Source organism: Salvia splendens, chromosome 1, assembly GCF_004379255.2.
Source record: "Salvia splendens isolate huo1 chromosome 1, SspV2, whole genome shotgun sequence".
Taxonomy (NCBI): domain Eukaryota; kingdom Viridiplantae; phylum Streptophyta; class Magnoliopsida; order Lamiales; family Lamiaceae; genus Salvia; species Salvia splendens.
Window position 1 is genome coordinate 1,482,907 of NC_056032.1, and position 23,578 is coordinate 1,506,484.

At 36.8% G+C, this 23,578-nt stretch overlaps 2 protein-coding genes and 1 pseudogene across 2 annotated transcripts; 1 reads left to right on the top strand and 2 right to left on the bottom strand.

Annotated features, from left to right (window-relative positions):
- Positions 1 to 2,062: 2,062 nt before the first annotated feature.
- On the top strand, positions 2,063 to 7,068 carry LOC121807100. Its single transcript, XM_042207298.1, has 3 exons — positions 2,063 to 2,231; positions 2,376 to 2,423; positions 3,633 to 7,068. Exon 3 carries the CDS (start codon positions 3,698 to 3,700, stop codon positions 6,614 to 6,616), a length of 2,919 nt encoding a protein of 972 aa, XP_042063232.1. The 5' UTR covers positions 2,063 to 2,231; positions 2,376 to 2,423; positions 3,633 to 3,697; the 3' UTR covers positions 6,617 to 7,068.
- Positions 7,069 to 11,485: 4,417 nt separating this feature from the next.
- On the bottom strand, positions 11,486 to 14,546 carry LOC121807129 (annotated as a pseudogene).
- A 143-nt stretch (positions 14,547 to 14,689) lies between these two features.
- Positions 14,690 to 23,496, bottom strand: LOC121807109 (DEAD-box ATP-dependent RNA helicase 28-like). The gene is made up of 20 exons (XM_042207309.1): positions 23,274 to 23,496; positions 22,845 to 23,139; positions 22,541 to 22,729; positions 22,379 to 22,447; positions 22,025 to 22,131; positions 20,867 to 20,948; positions 20,076 to 20,249; positions 18,832 to 18,980; positions 18,618 to 18,713; positions 18,299 to 18,401; positions 18,157 to 18,219; positions 17,999 to 18,060; positions 17,748 to 17,844; positions 16,849 to 16,967; positions 16,730 to 16,772; positions 16,187 to 16,288; positions 15,637 to 15,735; positions 15,483 to 15,557; positions 15,079 to 15,331; positions 14,690 to 14,953 (listed from the first exon to the last, which is right to left on the bottom strand). Exons 2-20 carry the CDS (start codon positions 23,118 to 23,120, stop codon positions 14,883 to 14,885), a joined length of 2,229 nt encoding a protein of 742 aa, XP_042063243.1. The 5' UTR covers positions 23,121 to 23,139; positions 23,274 to 23,496; the 3' UTR covers positions 14,690 to 14,882.
- Between the last annotated feature and the right edge of the window lie 82 nt (positions 23,497 to 23,578).

Consider the following 23,578-nt stretch of genomic DNA (forward strand, 5'->3'; position numbering starts at 1 on the left):
ACAAATAATACCATACACTACTATTTATGATTATAAATCTAAAATTAAAATTAAAGTATTTATATAAATATTAGAAATGTTTATAATAAAAATAACATTCATATAAACATGTAAAAGTGAGTAGACAATTAAATTTAATTTATAGTATTTTAAATTGTCCATTTATATACAATTTAAAATACTATAAATTATAGTTCAATTGTCTATTGTACTACAATAATATACTAAGATTATCGAATTGATAATTTTGTAGGAGTATTCATTTAAATATTTAAAATTAGATTACGATCACAATTAGAAATACTGGAATAAAATTCCTGAATCGTAGTAGGTAGTATTCTAGCCATAGTACAAATTTACAATTAAAAAAATGAACAACAATAAGTAGAATTGAAATTACAATGAAAATAATAAAACAAATCGAACTATAAGTTGAGTCGAGGAAAACCCTCTTTCCGGCCTGCAAGACAAATTACTTCCAGTTATTTGTTCTCAGATTGACATATTGTTCCCATAGACAAAAAAACTTCCTCCTAAAATGTAGAAACACCTCAAACTGTTAGATACTGATGAACTTGATGAAGCTTCGGGAATCAAACAATATAATGCTCCTAAAATGCACACTAAAATATAGAAAACTTTAGAAAGGAGGAAGAATGCTATTGTTGATGTGTAATCCATCTACAAATCAATGCTTTTTATAGGTACAAAATACGAATACGAGATGTTATGTAATTAAGTATCCTTAAACCACAAAGTTAAAGCAATGAAGGTTACAAGAAATGAAAAGCCAAATAAATGTCTCTCCACTATCATCATCCACTACTCAAGCCATTATTCTCGTAAGAGATCTCTCTTTTTATTTTATTTTTTCTTAATTTCTTTGCACAATTAGGTAGATGTAATTTAACGTATGGGACTTGATATGCATGATTGGATTTAGACATAACATTAGTGATGGATCATAATATTAAATTATTTCAATCACACATTAAATCCAACAATATTTAAATTAAATTACTATTAAATTATTCAAAGTCATAGTTTCGTAATAGTATTGCTAAATAGATTGTTTTTTCCATGCATCATGTATGTACGATATATGTTTTATGGGGTAGTAATATTTTACTATAGTGAAAATGGCTTGTTAAATAGATAAAATCTTTTTGTTTCTCTAATTATCACACAATAAATACAACTTTTTTATTTTTCAAATTTTATTAACATTTTTATAATGACATTCTTGTAATTTCTCCAAAACTCAAGGAAGACGAAGGAAATTGTCTAATAGGCTGTTGCATAGTCATAAATTCTCATCAACATATATAACCGTCCAATTATATATATGATCATGATTGTAATCAATTAACCAATTAATAATTTTTGTTTATTGCGTTTAAATCCTTTTCATAAAATAGTTATACAAAAACTCCCAAAACTCTCTTTTTATAGATGTATAGATAGATAGAACAGAGAGAATATTTATTTAATTAAATAAAATGTTAACCTTACTGAAGTATTTTAATTTATTTTTCCATATGTGTCAACACATTTCTTTTTTTTTTCTTTATGTGAAGTCTAAAATTAAACCGTGACTCAGTAATAAATTATTTTCACTCCTTTTTTTGTCAAAGGTGATAAAAAATGACTGTTACTAAACTATTCCATTTGTGAATATTCAATTTCGGAATCATCATAATTTTAGACTTAATTATCCTAACTTTCTGGCCATTTGGTTATGGAATATTCAGAATATGCTTCAACATTATGAACAAATATTATTAACCTCGAAAGCATTGAACATATCGAATCATAATATGCATTAATATTTAAGCAGTAATTATAAGCTCAAAAATAAAATTATAATATGTATCTCAAAAAAAAAATTAAAAAACATAAATTACAAATCGCTCGATAAAATGAGTATTTTAGAAGACTAACATAAGGTCAGATTTAATTATTTAAATAAAATTTAAAAAGTCACAAGCGGCGCACGTGTTAAACACCCACATGTGAGCTAAAGCCTAAAACTGACCAAAGACAATTGAGAATTACACCCAAATTCATTCCATTATTTCTTTTATCCCTCAAATTTACTGATTATTCTTTTTTATTTTCATATTCCGACGAAAATAATTTGGGAGCGTTCAAACTCTGTGAAATTGATCTCTTGGTTGGAGTTGAAGAGCTTTTCAAATCGTGATTTTTGTTTCCAAGTTCTTGAGAAAGGGGTATAAACTCTGTTTTTTGCCCTAATTTATTTGGGCGAAGACTTTTAGTCTGTATTTAAGCCTTTTTAATATTTGCTTTACCGCTGCATTAATTGCCGTAGTTTTTTAATCTAATCCCTAGGTTTTGTGTCCTGATAATTGCAGGTCTGTGCGAAGCTCTGTGTTTCGAAGACGCTAATTGCTGATGCCAAGGTAAAGGAAAATTGTAATCTAGGGTTTGGTTGGGCCTGTATTCATTTTGTTGGTCTCTGTGTGTGTATGTGTTTGCGTTTCTTCAATTTTCAGTCTCTTGTAGTTAAATTTCGATTTATATTACGGAAGCCCTAGATTCGATAATATTGTGATTGTAATTTTTTTTTTCAATTTTATTTCATGGTAAATTGTACTTTTCGGCCTAGCTAAATTCAATTTCCTATTGGTGGCCCATAGAAAATTTTCTCCTTGCATTATTGATTTTGATCGTGCCTTCTTCTTTCCTCTCTTAAGGATTCAAATACAGTGCTGTTTAGCTCTTTCTGAACAAGTTGGATACTTGGATTTATTATTTTGGATCAAAATGGAAAATTTTAAGTGTAAACTTTACCCAACTACTGGCATAGTAAATATATTACCTTGCATATATCGTGATGTCTCTTTCTTTGACATTTTAACTGCAAATGCTGATTGATTCCTTATCTAAGTATTCTTTCTATAATCTGGCATGCTGCTACTTCTTGGAAGATGATGAGTGTTGACACAGAAGTTCAGATGATATGGTTGATGGATACAATTTTTTATAACTTTACTTGATGACTTCTAGCTATGTCAGGGGATAAACCTAGTTTTCTGTTTTGATTATGCTGGATAGACATGGACATTAGACGGAATGGGGGGAACTTTGCATCTTGGTGTAGAACAGTATGAGCTTCTATATTGGTGCATATAGATGTAGCCTTCACTGCCTCTTGATAAATTATAAATGTGATGGAATTGTTGAATACTGTCAACAAAGTTGGGTTCTTCTCATCTTGTCCAATTATCTTGAGTTTGGAGAATGGGGAGACATTGCTTGTGGTAGGTATATTTGCATGTCAGTTGTGCTAGTCTTTTAGATATTGTACCTGACGTTCTTAGAAACAATGAGTCAAGAGTATGGAACAGTTTCTTTGGAAGCCATTTATAGATGTGAATTCATTTTACTTCAAAATCAAGGTATCTTCTGTGATATCTACTGTGTTTATTATTCTTAACTGCCTAATAAATTTGTGGCCATATATGGCAATGAAAACCCGACGCTGTATTTAGTAACTGAATTGATTAACTTTTAGTATAGTTATTGATGGAATGGAACTTGCAATCCGATGGCTTTATCTAAGAGGTTGTATTACATGATTTGACCAAATAGTGGAACAATTTTTGCAGGGTTCAGAACCAGGAGGCCTCATGAGATTACAGTAGTCTATTGTGGCTGTTCCTCTGAAGAGATTATGACACTAGACGACTTCTTCACCTTGACTGAGATGAACAATGGGCTTACAGCCCCTTCTCGGGTCAGGGAACTTATGGCTGTCATGGAGAAAGAAAGAAATTGTGTGGTGAAGAATGCAGCTGATTCGACAAGGCAGTGGTCTGCAGTTGCAAGTGCTGTAGTTGCCACTGAGAACAAGGAGTGTGTTGACCTTTTTCTTCAGTTAGATGGCCTCAACTTCATCTCGAAGTGGTTGAAGGATGCCCAGAAGCTCGATGATGACACAAGTGGCAGCTTTGTGGAAGAATCACTTGCCCATTTGCTGCGGGCACTTGAAAAACTGGACGTGGACCATGAAAAACTGCATGCTTCTGGAGTCTGGGAAACTGTTAAGAATCTCCTAATGCACAGTAGTTCCAGGGTTCAGGATAAAGCTCGTGCACTGTTTGAAAGCTGGAAAACAAAGATGAATAGCACCACATCTTTACCTGATGTGGATAAAACAGGAGCTTCAACTGTAGATGAGCCTCAAAAAAGTGGCGATATAGAGAGGGGCATTGAACATTCAGAATCTCTCCCGACAGATGCACCTATCTGCCAAGAAAATCCTATTAATACAAAGACCCCTGAACCAGATGATCCAGTCCTCTCCACAAGTTCCAATGATGCTCTTAATCATCAAAAGGTTGAAAGTGCAAACAATATGGACACAAGTTTAAATCTCCCAATTGGAAATGATGTATCATTTCACCCAGTTGTCTCATCGCCCTTACAAGCATCTTCAACAGAGCCTCCATGTCATCCAGATAACACTACATCTGAGCCAAGTGTTGTAGCTGTTCCTGGGGAAGGTGCTACTGAAAGTTTGTCTGATAAAATGGGATTGCTTGAAACATCAAAAGGCGGATCTTTTATTTCAAGTTCTGTCGTTGCCCAGGAAAAGAAAACCATAACTGAGAGTCCACAAAAGAACTCGTTTGATGAACGCCTCTCATGTACTGACTCAAAGGAGATAGACTCTGATGCAAAAGATGTCAAGTACGGAGAAGATGGTTTAAATCAACATAAAGCTTCTATTGCATCAATTTCTAAAGCAGGGGTTAATAGTAACCCTCTTATGTTGCCAAGGTCCTCGAACAGTGAGAAGAGTTGGGGAAGTCCTAATGATTTAGTGAAATTCATTTCAGGGACGGAAGGTAAAGGAAAGATTAACACAAGTGGCCTTCATGTTACTGAAAATGATTTAGCAAATAGTTATGCTTTCGGCAGAAAGTTAATGGATAGGGGACCTGAACGAGCTGGTAAGAAATCTGATGTTGATATAGACCATGGAATTCTAGATCCTCTGGAATATGCAATGCAGGTAGCCATGGAGGTGGAGAGGGAAGTTGTAGATGACAAAGAACGGAGCTGTGGTTCATCAGAAAAATTACCAGATGGTAATATAAGGCAGCCGAAGAGCCCCGACTCTGTGAGCCAAAAACAACCACATTGCAGTGAGGGCTCACCAAAGGAGGTAGTAGATGAGCCTAATTTATCGGATGCATCATCACCGATGCAGGACGAATCTGCAACCAGCTCCGGTCACCAAGATGCTGAGCAGACAAATGGTACACAAGATATGGCAACCTCTCAAGTCGCAGAGGTGGCTCAAGAAGAAGCCAACGAAGAGAAAGGCTTAGGTGGATTTGACCTGAATGAAGAAGTTTGTCCAGAAGATCCTGAGCGTCCTGAGAATCAATTTTTTGCACCTGTCTCTTTTGTTTCTGCTTCAAGAGCTGCAGCAGCTCCTGGCCAGCCCGGTGCTCCATTGCAATTTGAGGGGAATCTTGGCTGGAAAGGCTCGGCTGTAACAAGTGCTTTTCGCCCAGCATCACCTCGCCGGATGCGGGAAAGTGACAAGGATCTCTCAACTGGAGGGAGCAGTAGCAGCTCAAAGCAACGGCAGGGATTTCTTGACTTTGATCTTAATGTAGCTGAAAGCACTGACCCCAAAACAGGAGACTGGACAGCAGATAAACATCCCCAGTTGTATTCTACAGTTGTTTCTGGTGAATCTTCTGCTGAAACAAGCTCAAGAAAATCTGAACATCTTGCACTGGATCTGAACCATTCAAGTGAAGATGGAGGTCCGCTATTAGATTGGCAGACAGGGCAGTTCTTTCCCCAAGAACGCGAACACCATAGTCAGTCTCATTCCTTAATTTCTTCAAAACAGACTGCAAGGGAGATTAATTTGAATGATCAGCCGACTCACCTCAATGATTCTTCTGTTATTACCTATTTAAGTCCGGTATCTCAAACTTTCAATGTCTCCGGAGGTAACAAGTCAGATGATTCTGTAATATCCATAATGGGCAAGAGAGTTGAAGTCAACAGGAAAGATTTTGTTTCTCATATTCCACATCTAGCAAATGGGCCGTCCCCAGAGCAGCTTCCGTTTGAGGTTAACCTGGGGAGAACAGGTAACCTTTTAGGCATTGGATCTGCGCCTACATATTCCAATTCACAAGGGTATGGTTTTAATAGTGTTGCACCTGGGCATCCTTTGCCTTTTCCCTCAACGATATACGGATCTGGAGGGCCCATTCCTTACATGATGGATTCCAGAGGACAGCCTGTTTTCCCACAGGTGGTGGGCTCTGCTTCAGCTTTGCCACCTTCTTTCTCTCAACCACCCTTTCTGGTGAACTTGAATACCTCAAATCCTTCAAATGGGGTTGGGCCATCGCGAAGCAGTGTTGATGTCAATTCTGGTATGCTATTGGAAAGTGGGAGTAAAGACCCTGCAGGATTTGGACTCTTCTTGAATTCAGCTCAAGTGAGGTCGGTGGAGGGGCAGTCGAGGCCAAACTCCGTTTACAGTGGGAAGCGAAAAGAACCAGAAAATGGATGGGAACATTTTCCTTTCGGGCATTGTACACCACCTTGGAAATAAAGCTGATTCGTGTAGCCGTTTCTTTGGATTGGGATTAGGGGAAAGGAGAGCAGGTTAGTGATTTCATGACATTAGTTTTATTCGAGAAAAAGAGAGCCCGTATTGACGTAGCTGGGAAATGGCTCCTAGAAACCAAATAATGATGGAAAATGGCAGGTGTAATTTAATTCTCTTGATGTTTTCCTAGAGGAGAGAAATACAGGAGCTAGGTTTTAAGTTTTTATTTTTATTTTAATTTTGGGTTTAATTTTTTTGTTTGGTAGCCTTTTACGTTTTATGGAACTTGTCATATAGCAATAGTAGTACTGATCTTTACATTCCAATGGAACTTAGTACAAACTCTTACATATAATATTTTTATGCTAGTTCTCATATTCGTGTCACATGTAACAGATTCTGGAGTTGTAAATAATTGTTTTTGTCTGGCTTTATTTATCACATGTTTATCTTCACCTTCTTCTCTTCTAATAATATCCAATTTGTTACACTAACATTCTGCATACGTTGTCCTGAATCCAAAAGATTCTTGCTTTTGGATAAAACAAAAAAGACACTTTTAGAATTTTAAATTTATCCTGATAATAAAAATATAGGAATAGGAGATATGATCAATTAAAAAAATAAGAATAACTACTAAATTTAAGGTATTGAATTTCACTGTCAATATAATGTACTCCCGCCATCTGACATTAAGAGCCCCATTTCTTGGTAGCACGGGTTTTAAGAAATGTTAAAAAAAAATAGGTGGAAAAAAGTTAGTGGAATATAAGTTTCACTCGTATATATTAATTTTAAATGAAATGTGAGTGGAATGAGTTAGTAGAATGTGGAACCCTATTACCATTTATGGTTAAAGTGAATCGAGACTCCTATTCACGGACGAACGAAAATAAAAAAATGGGACTCCTATTCGTGGACGGAGGGAGTATTAACCTATATTTTTATGTGATAATGCCAGAGATTTCCAATGTTCTTCTGGGCTTGAGATGATGAAGGCGAAGTATTTTGAGAATCCGAGGGGTATGCTTTTAATGGACTATCGATTTGGGATAGAAGTGGATCACGCACTTGATCGTGATGATGTTGGTTCGGATGCAGCTGGTGTATCAAATCCGCCCATTGTCTAGCTTTGTGATAATCATGGAGTGGAGGAGTATAGAGATACAAGCTCTGAAGGCCACCGAGTTCCACCTTTTGAGGAAATATATCCATCGTCCCATGCCTGTCCGCCGCCTCGCACCATGGATTCCCGATGCCTCTCGTGCCCCTATCTCCATAGCGATCCATCTAACAACTCGCCGCTTATCGCAGTTGCTATCCCACCTCTATCAGCCACGTTATTTCTGTCATGGGACCCCAGTTTTGGGTATGATGATGAATCATTGGAATCTTGTCCAAATACTACAATTGATCGACTACGTGACTGTGATCAAGTTGGAGTGGAAGGGGTTTTGTTACGGATGGATTTCTGAAAGCTTCACCACCTTCCCAAAAGGGTATGATTATTCAGGAGCTTGATGTGAAGCGCTAGAGTGCATTCCGGTGGGACCGGATTTCTGTGAGACGTTCTACAGTTATGGTGTTAAGGCAATTGTGATTTATTGTCCACAATGGATGACTGAGAATGCCTGTGATCTTAGGTATTCACAAAGTGGATGAAGTGCTATCAATGCTTTAGCGGTGCATCGTCAGATTTGGTCTGATATTGGGTTTATTGAATGCTGAAAGGTGGTCGATCAAACTTTCGGTCGTCCCACTCGTTCGTCCGTCTGCAATGGGCGGACGATCGCGGACGAGGACAAAAAATGGCGGACCACTGTGGATACTCTTAGAATACTACTCCCTCCATCTAAACTTAATATAATTGTAAAAATGTTTAAATTAAGTTATTTTTATTTATAAAATAAAATAAAATATGTAATGACTCTAATTTTATTTTTTTCCTCTATTTAATCTCTTTTATACGTAGAGGTGCATTAAGGTTCTTACACCCCCTTAGTCTTAAACATAACACTAATATCAGCCATTGGATCTATTAATCTAATGATTATGATTAAAAGTATCGCCGTATATTATTATATCATTTTCGTACATTAAAGGGCAATTTAGGTATATTACTGTTACATTATTTATATGGATTAGTACATTAACTAAATGTATACATTAATTTGTCATTAATGTAACATTAGTGTGTTTTAATGTATAGGGGTGCATTAAGGCCTTACACCCCCTTAGTCTTAAACATAACACTAATATCAGCCTTTGGATCTATTAATCTAATGGCTATGATTAAAAGCATCGACATACATTATTATATCATTTTCGTACATTAAAGGGCAATTTGAGTATATTACTGTTATATTATTTATATGGATTAATACATTAACTTGATGTATACATTAATTTGTCATTAATGTAACATTAATGTGTTTTAATGTATATGCCCCTTCTACGTAATGTAGATTATAATTTATTGAATGAATGTCGAAAGTTATATCCATTCCCCAAGAGTTTAGCAATCCATGAGGCTAGGGTGTAGTACCGACTCAGTAACACAACGTTCACTAGGGTAATCGTGTGGATAATATACCCTAGCCATATGGATAAGTTAACCCTAGGGGACTGAATCTTACTTCCTCCGGTTAGTGAACGTTATGTTAATACGATGGTACTACACCCTAGCCTCATGGACTACTAAACCCTTAGTGAATGATGATCACTTTCGGCCCTAAGGGAATTAATATGATGCTACATTAATGGATAAGTGATGTACGATAACCCATGTTAATGTACACGTTATCATAAGTATATCGTACATTACTGTCCGACTCATGCTTTTGAGAATGGAAGCTATACTATATAGCATCTACAAATTCACAAGAGCATGAGTCGGACAGTAATGTACGATATACCCATGATAATGTATGGTACAGTATCGTACATTATCATGGGTATATCGTACATTACTTTTCGACTCATGCTTTTGTCAATTTGTAGATGCTATATAATATTGCTTCCATCCACACAAGCATGAGTCGGACAGTAATGTACGATATAACCATGATAATGTGTACATTATTCAGTCACCTACGCATATTAATGTGTAAGACTCGTACATTAAAATACAATTTTCATACATTAACATCATGTACTAATAGAACATGATGTACAAATATAACTACATCATGTACGATTGTGCTTTACCATTTTTACCCTTTAATGTACGAAAACGATACAATAATGTACGTCATTAGTTTTAATCATAGTTATCAGATTAATAGATCCAAGGTGAAGATTTGTTTTCTGTTTTATAAATATTTAATGTAATGATATGAATACATCAATTCTTTTAATTTAGATTTTATATTCTCTTTTAATATTTTTTTACTTATTTAAACACATGTACACGTTTACCGATCGTATTTCAAAATGACAAAATCTCCGTCGCGTTGCCATCCACTCTGTAGTGAAAGAGGGGAAGCTGACGATATTCAGATCAATTTCCGGCGTACTTAGCGGCGGAGCTCCGAGACTTGAGGATGATAACACGATCGAAGTTTGGCGGAGCACCTCAGAGAATATCAGGCTCGATCCAAGCACGATTGGGCTTCCTTTTCGTTTCTCCTCCACTTCCAATCTCGCATCTTATAGGTATGCAATATCTACTAAAAGTTGGGGCTTTTCCTGTGCAATGCACTGGTTTTTAGTAGTACAATGCAGAGAACTTGATGAAATTTTTGTGTTCTGGAGATCTTATGGATGTAGTTAGATCGCATTGGACCCTTGACATTTAAGAATTTGTGAATTAATTACATTGAAATTGGACTTCAGTGAGATTTTTTTTACATATCTGGAAATGGAATGCTAATGAGCTGGAGATTTTATGAATCTAATAGAAGTAGTTTGAATATTAGATTTGTCCATGACAATTAACAATTTTCTATGTCTGTTTATTTCTTTATTCTTGAAACTTTTGTTCCTATCATTTCATATATGGTATTTTAAGTTTGCAATGGAGGCAATAAAGGGGCATAACATGGGATTATCTTGTCCATAAGTTGCTTGAATGCTACTGATTGTGCATTTATAATAATGCTCACTAAGATGTACTCTTTAGTAACCTTTTGCAATATGCCATGACAGATTGTCATTTCCTGTGTGTTATTTTCCCTAGACGTTCTCAATCAAGAGCACTGGATACGTGCTTGTTTTATTTTTCATTGGCATCTAATGGTTCCGAACTTATGAAGTCTCCCTCCCACGTAGAGGGACCTACCAGTGATGTGATAATGCAGTAAACTTGTGTAGTCATTTTCACAAGAACTCTAGCCATGATCCTTGTCTATGATAACATTAGAGTGCATATTTTATTAAGTGTTTCTGGATGATTAAGAAAACATAGTTCTTGGAGACCAGCTCCCCTTTATGCCGCTGATAAAATTCATTTCAATGTCGTTTTCATAAAGCAAAGTGATCTGTTTCTCGTGTTAGCCTCATTTGGCTTTGTATTCCTTAGATAGTAAATTTTTGTAGTATATGCATGAGTATCTTATTGCTCTCAGCCACCATGGGCATGGCTCATTCTTGTTGCTCGTATATCTGAATTGCATATTGTCAAAGGCTAGCATGGCATAGACACACTCATTAAGCTCAGTTGCCATAAGGTATATAATTGCCATAGGAAAGCCAAAGACAGGCGTATAATTCCTTAAATCCTGATTAAAGTGAGCTTAATTATCTTGTTTTTCTTCATATCCACATAAAATGGTGAATATGTTTACATATTAGTTATTGAAGTGCAGTGAATAGTTACCAGGCGAGGGTTTGAAAATAAAAATATACAATGGAGTATGCAAGTCTTGAGGAGGATATGAGAAATTAACTTTTATTGCAAAAGTGATTAAAAAAAACAACACTGTGTTTATAATTGTCAATCCCTCTCATTTAACAGATCGAGGAGCCATGAGTAAAAATGAATACTACACTAGTTTCTTCTAGATCGAGGAGCCATGAGTAAAAATGAATACTACACTAGTTTCTTCTGATCCTCTTGTTGGGATGGCCAGATTCGGTTCCAGAAACACGGGATAAGGACTTGGGCTTGTTGGTGAGATTGAGATAGTCCCGCAGGTTATGTGTGAGGCCACCAAGGCCAATGGAAGTGAAGAAGTTAATAGCATACCTTGTGTTTTTGGGATGGCCGTCCTTTGGGAAAATGGAATGTTGCAAGAGACGTTGATCAAGCAAGGGAAGACCGAGTTGTTCGGACAGTTCAAGGAAGAGAACTTTGATGAATATACGAGAAGAAGAGGTGGTGTCTTGTTCGGTGAGGCATATGAGGGCCAAAACATGCCAGGGCAAGGCATCGGTGGCAATCAAATGTGCATAGAACTTAGCGATGTTGGATAGTTTGATGGTGTCAAGACGGTGGACAGTAGAATAGTGTTGGGCAAAACATTTGTGGAAGTTGTCCTGATGGATTTTGTTGATGAGACACAACCTCTGGGCAACAAGTGCATAGTAGCGGGAGTAGGTTGTGTGCTGGCTGCAACACTCCAAAAGCATATGGCAGAGTTCCATCTCCTCACCAGCAGCCCCTCTAGTTTGATAATCTTTAAGAGCTTGTGCCCTGCTTCTTCAAAATTGAGACTGGACATGATTGAACATGCTGAAGCAGATTCTTCGTCATCATCATCATCCTCTGCTTCATCATCATCATCAGGTAGTATTTGCTTTTTTATGTCTTGGTACCTGTTCTCATTCTGGAGGAAGTGGGGATCGGGGAGGAAAACATCTAAACTGTTGATGAGTGACCATCTATATCATCCAACAGAGAAACTTGATGAGTGATTTGGTCATCCTGGTCCACCAGGTCAAGTTCTGGAGGGACGCCCTGAAACTTTGCTGCTTTGCGCAACGCAAAGAGGCCTTGGATCAAGAACTGGACACGCTTATCTAGTTGTCCCTCATGAAGAATTGTACGAAAGAGGTCGAAGACAATAGTGCATGCATGGTGATGGTCCTGCAGCACGAGGAAAGATCCGCATTCTGTAACAAAGGCAACAGCAACCTCAACACTATCATGGGTGGGGTTTTCCAACAGCAAGGTGAGCAGCTCAAGGGCAATAAGCTCATCAACCACCTGCTGCTTTACCAGGTTAGCTATAAATTTGATGGACGCGAGCAGCTGTAGCTTGTCGTTGCGTTTGTAGGCCCTCTTCAGCACTAGTATGATCCTCCTCACGAGAAGACGTCCTATTTCAGGGAACTTTGTGTTGACCACAGAAGCCAGAGCGGCAAATACATCAGTGAAACCTGGAGACGCCATCTGAGACTTGATGCAGGCTCGACAGAAGAGCCCCCGGCCTCGTATCAGATTTTCCGAGAAGAGCTCCGGGATGATGTTCTTGATGTTCGCCGCGCTCACTTTGTTCAGAAGTCCATTGATGCTCTTCCTCAGAGCCTCCCATTCCGTTCACTGATACGCGAGGCTGCTTTTATCCCCCTCGATTTCCTTCATCCTCGGAGGACCTGCTACGTACGCACCAACACACCTTTCCATATTCAACCATTCCTGTGTGGAGGAACAACAGGGAGGAGAAGAAGGGCGATGTGGGGTGTGTGCGTCTTCATCGACGGGTATATATAAGGGAAAGGTATCAAACCCCAAAAGGCAATTTATTTATTTATTTTTAATTTGGATACATTAAATATTCTCCTCATAAGGCAAGTGGTGAATATTAGGAATAAAAAACAAAGATATGTACGCGTCAATCCATGATTTTTGGGGGTACATATATGGAAATATATTTTGGGGAAATATCATTCTAATTTAAATGCTCAATCGAGTCGATTGATTCTCGAATTCAAAGTACTATTATGACTTGTTTCTTAATTAATTAAGAGCAGCTTGATTTTGTCAATAAATCACGCACCCTTATTCATTGCTGAGCTATAAAATTCAAGGTTGATTAGACCCAGCGATTACACAAAGTAAAGATGAGAACTAATTATGACGTCCCACATGATTACGTAATTACTCCCTCCGACCCGGATAGTTCGTCTCACTTTGATCGGACACGAGTTTTAAGAAATGTAACGAAAAGTGAGTTAAAAAAGTTAGTGGAATGTGGGTCTTACTCTTATATATTAGTTTTATAATAAAATGTAAGTAGAAATGAGTTAGTGGAATCCACTACCAAAATTGATAAAAAGTGAAATGAGACAAATTATGTGGGACGGATCGAAATAGAAAAATGAGACAAATTATCTAGGACGGAAGAAGTATTTCTTATACCACGTCCCACAGGGAGATGGCACTCGTTTGATTCAATAAAATAAAGATCATTGAGATGTTCTCATTATCTAAAGAAGCTAAATACCCAAACAATACTGATGAACAATACGCTCTCAATAAGGAATAAATGCACAAAAGGTTATGTTGCTCTTAACACGAAGTACTTCTAAGAAATGTTAAGAAAAATAGATAAAAAAAAATTACGGAAATATAGGTTTCACTTGTTTTAAATGAAATGTGACTGAAATAAGTTAGTAGAATGTGGAACTCAATTACCATTTACGGTAAAAGTGAATCGGAACTCCTATTCACCGACGGACGAACACGGAAAAACAGAACTCTTATTCATGAACGGAGGGAGTATTAAAAATATCAACATGATGTCTTGAGTATGTCATCGACATTGTACACGCAGTATGCTAGACATATTATGATAGTTATATTTAAGGATGCCTTGAGTATGTCTTGAGCTAAATGATCTTGAGCCTTTGATTTGAAAATCTAATACCTACTTCGAGTATCATGTAGTGATACTTAACAATTTAAGGATGGATTAGCATTATAACACAGCCTTTGATTTGAAAATCTAATACCTACTTGGAGTATCATGTAGTGATAGTTAACAATTTAAGGATGGATTAGCATTATAACGCACCCGTCAGTAATAGTTATAATGGTCACATAAAAGTTAAAATCGATTATCTAAAACAGTTCGCACACCCATTTTACTGTTCACCCAAAGATACATTAGTATAGTAAGTATTTAGAGGGGGCGGTTTCACTAAATCATTGCAAGATTAATATTTTAACAGCCAAAATTCACGAAATACAATCGTCAAAATAAAATTCTAAGAATAGATGTAACGTACTAAGAAAAAAAGACAATGAACTTGAGTAATGTAATCGTCACTGAATAAGGGTCAAAATTATCATTTGATATAAAAAGAATACCTTCAGCAGTAACACCAATTAGACGTTGTCCCTCCAGTATTCAAACGATCGAGCAAGATTCCGATATCTTAACCTACCTCCGCTTGTACCTGCAAAGTAGTAAGAATCCGAATCAGGTTTCAGGTCTACGCAAAATGCTGAATTCGTGGAACATGAATAAGAGAACAAATCTCAAATGCAACTGAATAAGTAGACAAGAGGTCAAAATGTTAACGTGACTTGCTCTTGAACGATGACTTCTTCTTCAAACCACCTTGGAGGGCTCTTTTCTGCTTTTTCTCACTCATGTCATCCTGGAAAAGTTCTTGCATCTCGTCTGTTCTTGATTGCGTAGGATTTTTAACATGTTTTTTCACAATCTTGCCGGCCTGAACAGCCTTGCTTGCAGCCTTGACTGCTTTTGCTCTTCGATATGCAACATCAACAAGTGAAATTCCATTTTTCTCTTTATCCTTTTTCTCTCCACCCTGGTTGGTTCATTTCAGATTTGATTATATGAGACGATTGTTGTTAATATGGGGCAACAAAATAAAGACTGTGAAGTGTAAATTAGATACTTCCACTTCACAAAATTTCAATCTTATCCAAAAATTAAACAAAGGAAAATTTAAAACTCACCTTGACATCAGCCTCGTCCTCTAACATCTCTCTAGCCGATTCCAATTTCCTTCTCTTCTTCCTTGGCAAGTTTTTCTGGCAGAAATATTTGCATGAGATGAATATTTCCTCAGACAATAGGATCAGACTATAAACATGGTGGTATGTCACAAACCTCATGCTCTCGCTTTCTCTTTTCCTTCATCTTCAACTCCTCTGCTTGTTCTGCACTAATTGTGTTACGTCCAGAACCTTTTCCCTTATCCGAAGCTTCCTATTAAATCATTTAACGATGCCACTTAAGTAGTTAGCTAGTAGTATAGGCAACAAAAATTGTAAAAAGACATTATCAACACTGTACACACACCCATGGATGGTAGTGCATTTCAATCATAAGATTATTACTGACCTATCAAGTCATCTATTAGGTTGTAATGACTGCATTAAAAACAAGGAAAAGAGAGTGACCCGACAAAGCAAGCGACTGGCAATTAAGTTTTTTCACAGTGACAGAACAACTAATACAGAGCTTCACAGTTTTCTCAGTTAAAGGAACCAATATTATAAGACACATTTTGAGTCATTAAAATGTTAAAAGTGAAAGAAGGCAAGTAGATACTAGATAGTAACAGCCCATAAACCAGCTAGATTTAATCAGACATAAACTTTGAAGATCACAATGTTCACGAGACTTAGGGAATAAATTACAAATAGCGGAAATATACCTTCAATGCTTTAGCAGCAAGTTTCTTTTCCCTTTCAGTAACAAACCACGTTCTTTTAGGGCGTGAATAAATTTCATCTCTGTGAGCGATCATATTTTCTGCCTACAAGTCAAAAGGAAAATGCCTTTCAATTTTGGAATAGATATGTATTTAAAACATATACTGTTTGTTTTTATGTTCAAAACTGTTCAACAATATAAGCTAGCTAACATTGTATTATCATGTTTGACTGGCTCATCTGCATGTCTAAGCAATCACAAAATCTCACTATAATGCTGGAATGGAAAATAAATGCACTACCCAATTTCATTGCTTTTACCTTTTTCCTCATGCTGAAAAGTGAACAATTTGAATTCTTTTTAATATTAAATATTCTCTAGAATATTTCTCTCACAGAATAGACTGGAATTTTTGTGTTAAGAGTAACTTCACTGACACATAATGCTTTTCCAGGCTAAGCTTTGTACATTTGAACTTAATAGCATAGATGGATTAAGTAGCTAACAACTTTTGTAAACCAAACAAAAGCCATAAAACAATAACCTTTGTAACCTCCATTTCAGCTTTCCTTAGTGCCATCTCCTCCCTGCAAAAATCAAGGACAGATCTTGGTGAATACCATGTTCCATTTGTAGGGTAAGGCAGCAAGATCGATTTATTACCGTTCTTCTCGAAGAACTGATGATACTTGATCTTCCATTTGCTCAATTATTTCAGACCACTTCAGTATTGACTTTTCAGCAACGGTTCTTTTCCTCATCCTAGAACCAACTCTTTTAACCTACCATAATGATTCGAGATGTTACTTTTATGTTTTCAAGGAGATAGAATCTCAGCATAGTTAAAATGATCCAACAACAATTTGGAAAAAAGTAGCATTGGTTTAAAATGTGCAATAACAACATAACGCATATAGTAGGGGACTGGAAATGTAAGGCACAAATACAAAATATGATAACACAACAGATGGAGAAACAGTTGCAGAATGTAAAGTAGAATGATCAGAAACAACTTATTCAGATAGAGAACACATATGATGTAAAAGCATGTAAACTACTTACTAATGTAAACACATCAAAACAAAAAGGGCATAGAGGAATAGTGGAAATTGCTTTAGGTGGCAATGAAATTATATATTCGGATAAAGTGAAATGGGGCAACGATTCTACAATAACAATTAAAGGCAAACTTTATGCTAGCAAACTTAGAGACTCCGCAATCCTAAATTGACAACAGAAGATAAACCATTTGATAAAAGAAGATTATCCATTTCAGATGGACCACAAATGGGTAATCTTCTTTCACATTTCTTCCAATTTAGGCTCACGGAATAAATACAGTACAACTCTAAAAAACAAATTGTTATGTCTACTATGTGATCGCAAGGTTAAGATAATTTGATATATAGTGTCTTGGAGCCATAATTACCAGATACAGATACATGTTTAAAAACTGTAACACAAATCACAATTCAGACTGGAAACAAAAATTTCAAAGGTTCTCAAACTGAACAGCCAAGAACAAGTAAAATGAGACAAAATCCCAGTTTGTATGTCCTTACTATAGCATTTAGGAGAGATCGATCCTCATCAGTAACAAAGGTAACAGCATGTCCTTCTTTACCAGCCCTGGCAGTGCGACCCACTCGATGGATGTAACTGCAGATGAGCAAAATAAGAAACCTATACTTGGAAAATCAATTGTAAATTGAAAAAAAGCTACAGAACTCAGTAATGAGTCAAAAGCCATAACTAAATAACAAACCGAGCATATAATAAATCCTCAAACCAACCACAAGAAAGCAATAGTTACCTCGTAATGTCTCGTGGACATGCAAAATTTATGACTGTACGAACACCAACGATATCAAGACCCTGCAAACAAGTAATGAATAATGAGTCTCAATGATCAAAGCCTTTTAATTTCTGGAGTAGTTTTAACACAGCTAAATGGTTACAATCTATACTTACACGAGCAGCAACATCTGTTGCAATTAGAAAGTCTACTTGTTGTTTCCTGAAAAGGTCCAATGCCTACAAAATAAATATCAGTAAATGCATCAACATATGAGCACAAACACAGCAATTTTCAATGTTTATCAGAGATACTTACGTCCATACGCTGGGCTTGGGTGAGGTCCCCGTGAAGCTCAGCTGCTTTAAACCCAGCCAACCCAAATAGAATCTTTAATCTATGAGCTGCTTTCTTGGTACCACTGAAATCAGGATATTAAATTTTTATAGGTTTCATTTTAAAATGCACTGATTGCAGATACATTCTATATTTCAACTAGCCCGCTTAAATATGAGCCAATTGATCCCTCATTGTTGAGTGGCATTTCATTGGAGACACTATAGTAGATAAAAACTCAACAAGGGCAAAGTAAAAACATGATTATTGCCCACAAGAAATTGGGATTTGAGATGAAAACCTGAAGACAATCACTCTAGATGTAAAGCTCTTGGAGCATATGGAAAGAAGAACTGCTTCCTGATTTCCTTCGTGCATTCGGCGTATGCAAATTACCCTGAGTAGGAGATACAATTTTGTTAGATTGCCTATAAAGGGGTAAGATTTCTTAATCCGCCTGCAAAGGTCTTAATGGAAGAAACATAGATATTGAAGTAGAACTACTAATGACCCACTCTTCAGTTAATGCAACTGGTCGCTTTGCTCTTGGATCAGCTGACAAGCGTACAGGTCTTTTCAAGGAAAGATTGGCAAGCTCATCAACTTTCTCAGTCATGGTTGCTGAGAATAACATGGTTTGTCTACTTTTAGAACATAATTTTACCTGAATGGCAGTAACAAGTAACCAAGTGGTCTATATCATAAGTTCAGAACAGAACTATAAATTCTTATAATAGTAAATTATTGAATTGGCCAGCCCTATAAAAGAAAACACCAGTGTTTAACAAAAACGAGCAGCTTAAAGAAACATGTATGAAAATAACTTTTAAGTAAATAAGTATTCCACGAGAACCCTATTTTTGTGTGCAGTCCCACTTACAAAACCCAGCAATACAAAATAACAGAGTACATTAATAATGAAACAATTTTTGGAGGGGGGGGGTTGATTTGGCTGGCTTTAACTCGAAGAATGATGTCACAGTTCCATTCATCTACCTTCTTTTCATCTAATCACTAGAATAACCACCAGGTAGTTCATAAGCCATGTGTTTTTGAAGCTTATACGACTTTAGATCTTATTTCAAAATTATAGTTGAAACATTAGGATGATTGAGTATAAGATGTTGATAACTGCAAGTTGCATTGCAGGGACTAACATGAAAGGGGTACTGGTAAATAAGATATTGTTTTCGTTAAAAGTTGGAGCCCTTATTTTTTTCACAAAACCTCATATGTTACTAGCATCTTCTTTTGGGAGCAGTTGAAGGTTTAGTTCTTTGAAGGAACTTATAAGCTCTAAAACAACTTAAAGCTGCAATAAACGAGCTTTTAAACTCAGCCAAAACACTCTAGATAAGGAACAGCATTAGCAGACATGTTAATGATAAGAATTCAAGAGCGTGCTAGTAACCATTATGTTTTAAAACATTCAAAACAATTTTATTTATTTGTGTTGGCTCATGGCTGAAGGCCGGACCATTTAAGACAAGGATAAGTATCCTTTCCTCATTGGGGATACACAATAACATCATTATTAAAACTAGTGAAGGAACCAAAGACAGAAAGTAAAAGCAATCCAACGACTTGTGTTTACAACTAAATCGCAGAAAGGAAGTAATTTCCTGTAATAATTTCATGCAACATATGATGAAAATGATCAAGAAACCATCCCCCGAATGCGTCACATAACCACACAGTCCTAAAAAGAACAAAACTATGGTATTACTATTACAAAAAGGAAAAAGTAAGGGAAATGTACCAATTCATTAATTTCAGCACTAAATCCAAGCTCAAGAAGCCGATCAGCTTCATCAAGTATCAAAACTGCAAGCTCGTCCAGATGTACGGACATAGAGTTGCGTAAGTGATCTATCATCCGTCCTGGAGTTGCAACAACTATATCTGGCAAAGTTCTTAGAGCAGCTTCTTGCACCTAATATCATTCACTATTTTGTTAAAACAAACATAAGTAGTGAAAAAACAAATAAAGCATAACGCTAACTGCAGCAAAAGAACTTTTAGTTTAAAGGAGATTACATTTAAAAGACTATAAATTTAGAATCCAGCAACAACATACGACAAAAATCTCATACATATCAAGTGATAGCCATATAACCCTCAATATAAGCACACAACGTAACATCATATACTTCCACAATGGGTAAAAGTAAAGTATGGTTCTTCCAATAATTTCCATAATTCTCAGTAGCAAGATAAATATTTTGTCACACACAGGCGTTAACTAAGTTTGTGTTCAACTATCTGTGAGAACCCTAACTGCAGCTAATGAAACATGGATTATTTATGTAGAGGTTAATTGCATAATACTGTACATAGGCTCGCTTTTTCATTCTGAAGATGGTGGTAATGCCAAACCAATGTATACGAGATTATCTTCCACTACATATTGCAGACACTGCAATCTACAAGAGTCATACACATAAAAATGCAATAAGAATTGCACATCACTGTTAAATCTGAAGTCTCCTGGAGTAGAAACAGGTTTAGTTCTTCATTTTGACGAGAAAACAAAGAGTGCAGCAAGCATACCTTCATCGAAACTCCACCAACAATCACACAACTTCTGATGGTCGGTACATGCTTAGCAAGTGTCTTAATCATACTATCAATCCTGAAAAATAGTCATACTAATTCAAAAACTACAATGAATGAAAGCTATGATAAAAAGAAGTAAAGAGAGAATCAAACGTATATTAAAAATCTAAAGAATAAATGCTGGCGATAGTCCCAAAAATCATGGCAGCACCAAGGATTACAAATACATGAGTTCAGCAAGCGACACAATCAATAGAACTCAAGCAAACGATAGTTTTAGTATTTAAACTCCGAAGAGGAAAAAAATAGTATAACCCTTAAGAAACCAACATGATAATCACACAAGCTCTTTGCCTACTTCATTTTGCTGAAACTCAAGTTCTAGACCGTACTACTGGTCTGATGAGACCGTACAAGAAGAAATAGTTGTCAATGTTGCACTCAAGGGATTGCCTGTGGATATAGGATAAAACATACTATAACATAGTGCACAGCATAGCTAATCATGTCCCACCATAACCAAATATCCAAATATCCAACACGACACATACAGTAAGATACAATTTGTGCTGGAAATTAAAACATGCAAATGTTGATTTACCAATAAAACTGAGTTCTTTAAAGTAATAAAAAATTATATAATGACTTGAAAATTTTAAACAACTGGATATATATTAAAGTTCGATCATATGATGTTTAACTGTACAAATAACATCTTCTACATCGTGTTAAAAAATGTCAGAGAGATGATAGCTCATTAGTTAATGTATAAGTGAACGGGGGTTCACAAATTCATGCAAAGCACTAAAATTAATATAGTGGTTTTTAATACTAATAACAACATCCACATCTGATAATCATCACAATTTTTAAGCAAGTGGGGGAAGTTACATGGAAGTTACTTCCTCAGTTTACATCAGTCTTATAAAACAGGAAATAGCACGAAGATCATATATATTGAAGAACACAGAGAGCTAATAGGTAGCAAACTTAATTTATCATAATAATGACAAAATGAAACTGAGCTAAATTGAATGCAAAGATATGCATTTGTTCAACTTCAATCAATATCATTATCAGGAGCCAACTAAATAAGATATGAGTACCTTGACCAAGATAACAAAAGATAACTCCGCATGAAGCAGAACTTACTGAATAGCCAACTCCCTTGTAGGTGTAAGAATTAGAGCTCTAACAGCTGGTCTACTCTTTCGCCATAACAAAAGCCTCTCCAGGGTTGGTAGAGCAAAAGCAGCTGTCTGAATATGATTAAAAAAATATAGTCATTAATTCTACAGACAACCGTCTGACCTCTTTGCATCCTACACACTTCCATTTCAAAATATGGTCTTATGTAAAAATTGATACTACAAAACTAAAGCAAGAGAAGCGAACAATGAGATATAAGGAGTTCAGCATTCCATCTTTTCAGTAAGTGGGTGAATTTAAGGGAGAAAACAAATGAAATTCAAACTGTAGCTATCGTGCAATACAAACTAGAAATACCTTCCCAGATCCAGTAATAGCACTCCTGCATATATCACGCTGACGTAAAGCATAAGGTATACAAGCAGCCTACCACACAGAGAAGAAATAATCCATTAACGAATTGGCCGATTATGACATAAAACCAAGTAAACAAATTTGAAGGCATTGCCTTTTGAATACCTGAATGGGAGTAGGCTTTACATAACCCAATTCTTTACACGCCAGTAGCAATGGCCTCGAGAGAGGAAAATCCAGAAACGAGTTTGCTTCGAAGGTTACACCATCCTCGGATGAAAAGAACGCTTTTCCAGCATATCCACTAGTCGTCGGGGCGTCTTCGCCCTCTTCCTCTTCAGACCTATAACCGTCCTGCACCAGAGAACCAACCATAACACTCAATCAGTTCCCAATTCCGCCACATCCATCAGCACAAAAGCGTCACTGTAATATTTCCAGCTCAACATCAATAAAGCGAAAGCACTACCTGGATCTCGATTTCGGAATCCGACCGCTCCTCGGAATCAGCTTCTTCTGCGGCGGCGATGGGGCGCCGCTCGAGAGCTTTACTAATTTTGTAGTCTATCGAAGTTGTGCTCCGTCGCGCGTGCTCGTCGGCGATCGATTCGGTGTAGGAGGAGAAATCCCAAGGCGACTGGGTAGGTTTCTTGCCTCTCCGTACTACAACTTCTTCTTCGGAGTCGCCGTCGGTGCTGTGGTCGATTTCCTCATCGCTGGGGGGATCGAACACGAATTTCTCCATTGGAATTGAGTCTGCAGCGCTGAAATTGGAAGAAGGTTTTAGGAATTACGATTCCAAAATTAGTTAGGGCTTATGAGTGATTAATATAAACGCACAAGAGGCCCGTGGATGACTGGGCCTTATGTTTTCCATAATTGCACAGAAAAAACTTACCTTTTTCATTGAGTGAAACGAGCGCACCCGAAAATGGCGCACCGGCTGCGGCCGCTCTTTCAGTGGCGCCACTTCTCAGCTCCGGCACGCGCCAACACTAGTCTTCCTTTCTCCTCGGCATGCCGCCAAGTTCATTCCCGCGCACGCGCTCTGAAATTGTGCTATTCTCCTCCGCTCTCCCGCGCTACGGAGAGCGGCGATGAATTATCTGATGGCAGGTTCTTATATTCGTGTCATGTGTAGCAGATTCTGGAGCCGTAAATAATTGTTTTTACCCCGCCTTTATTTATTCACATATCCATCTT

Excerpts from the sequence above, each read along its gene's own strand:
- LOC121807100 (XM_042207298.1), top strand. The coding sequence starts at position 3,698 with ATGACACTAGACGACTTCTTCACCTTGACTGAGATGAACAATGGGCTT.
- LOC121807109 (XM_042207309.1), bottom strand. The coding sequence starts at position 23,120 with ATGGAGAAATTCGTGTTCGATCCCCCCAGCGATGAGGAAATCGACCAC. Across the intron at positions 22,730-22,844 it reads ATTCCGAAATCGAGATCCAG|GACGGTTATAGGTCTGAAGA; the intron begins GTAGTGCTTTCG and ends TCTCTGGTGCAG. Across the intron at positions 18,402-18,617 it reads TCTAGAGTGATTGTCTTCAG|TGGTACCAAGAAAGCAGCTC; the intron begins GTTTTCATCTCA and ends TCCTGATTTCAG.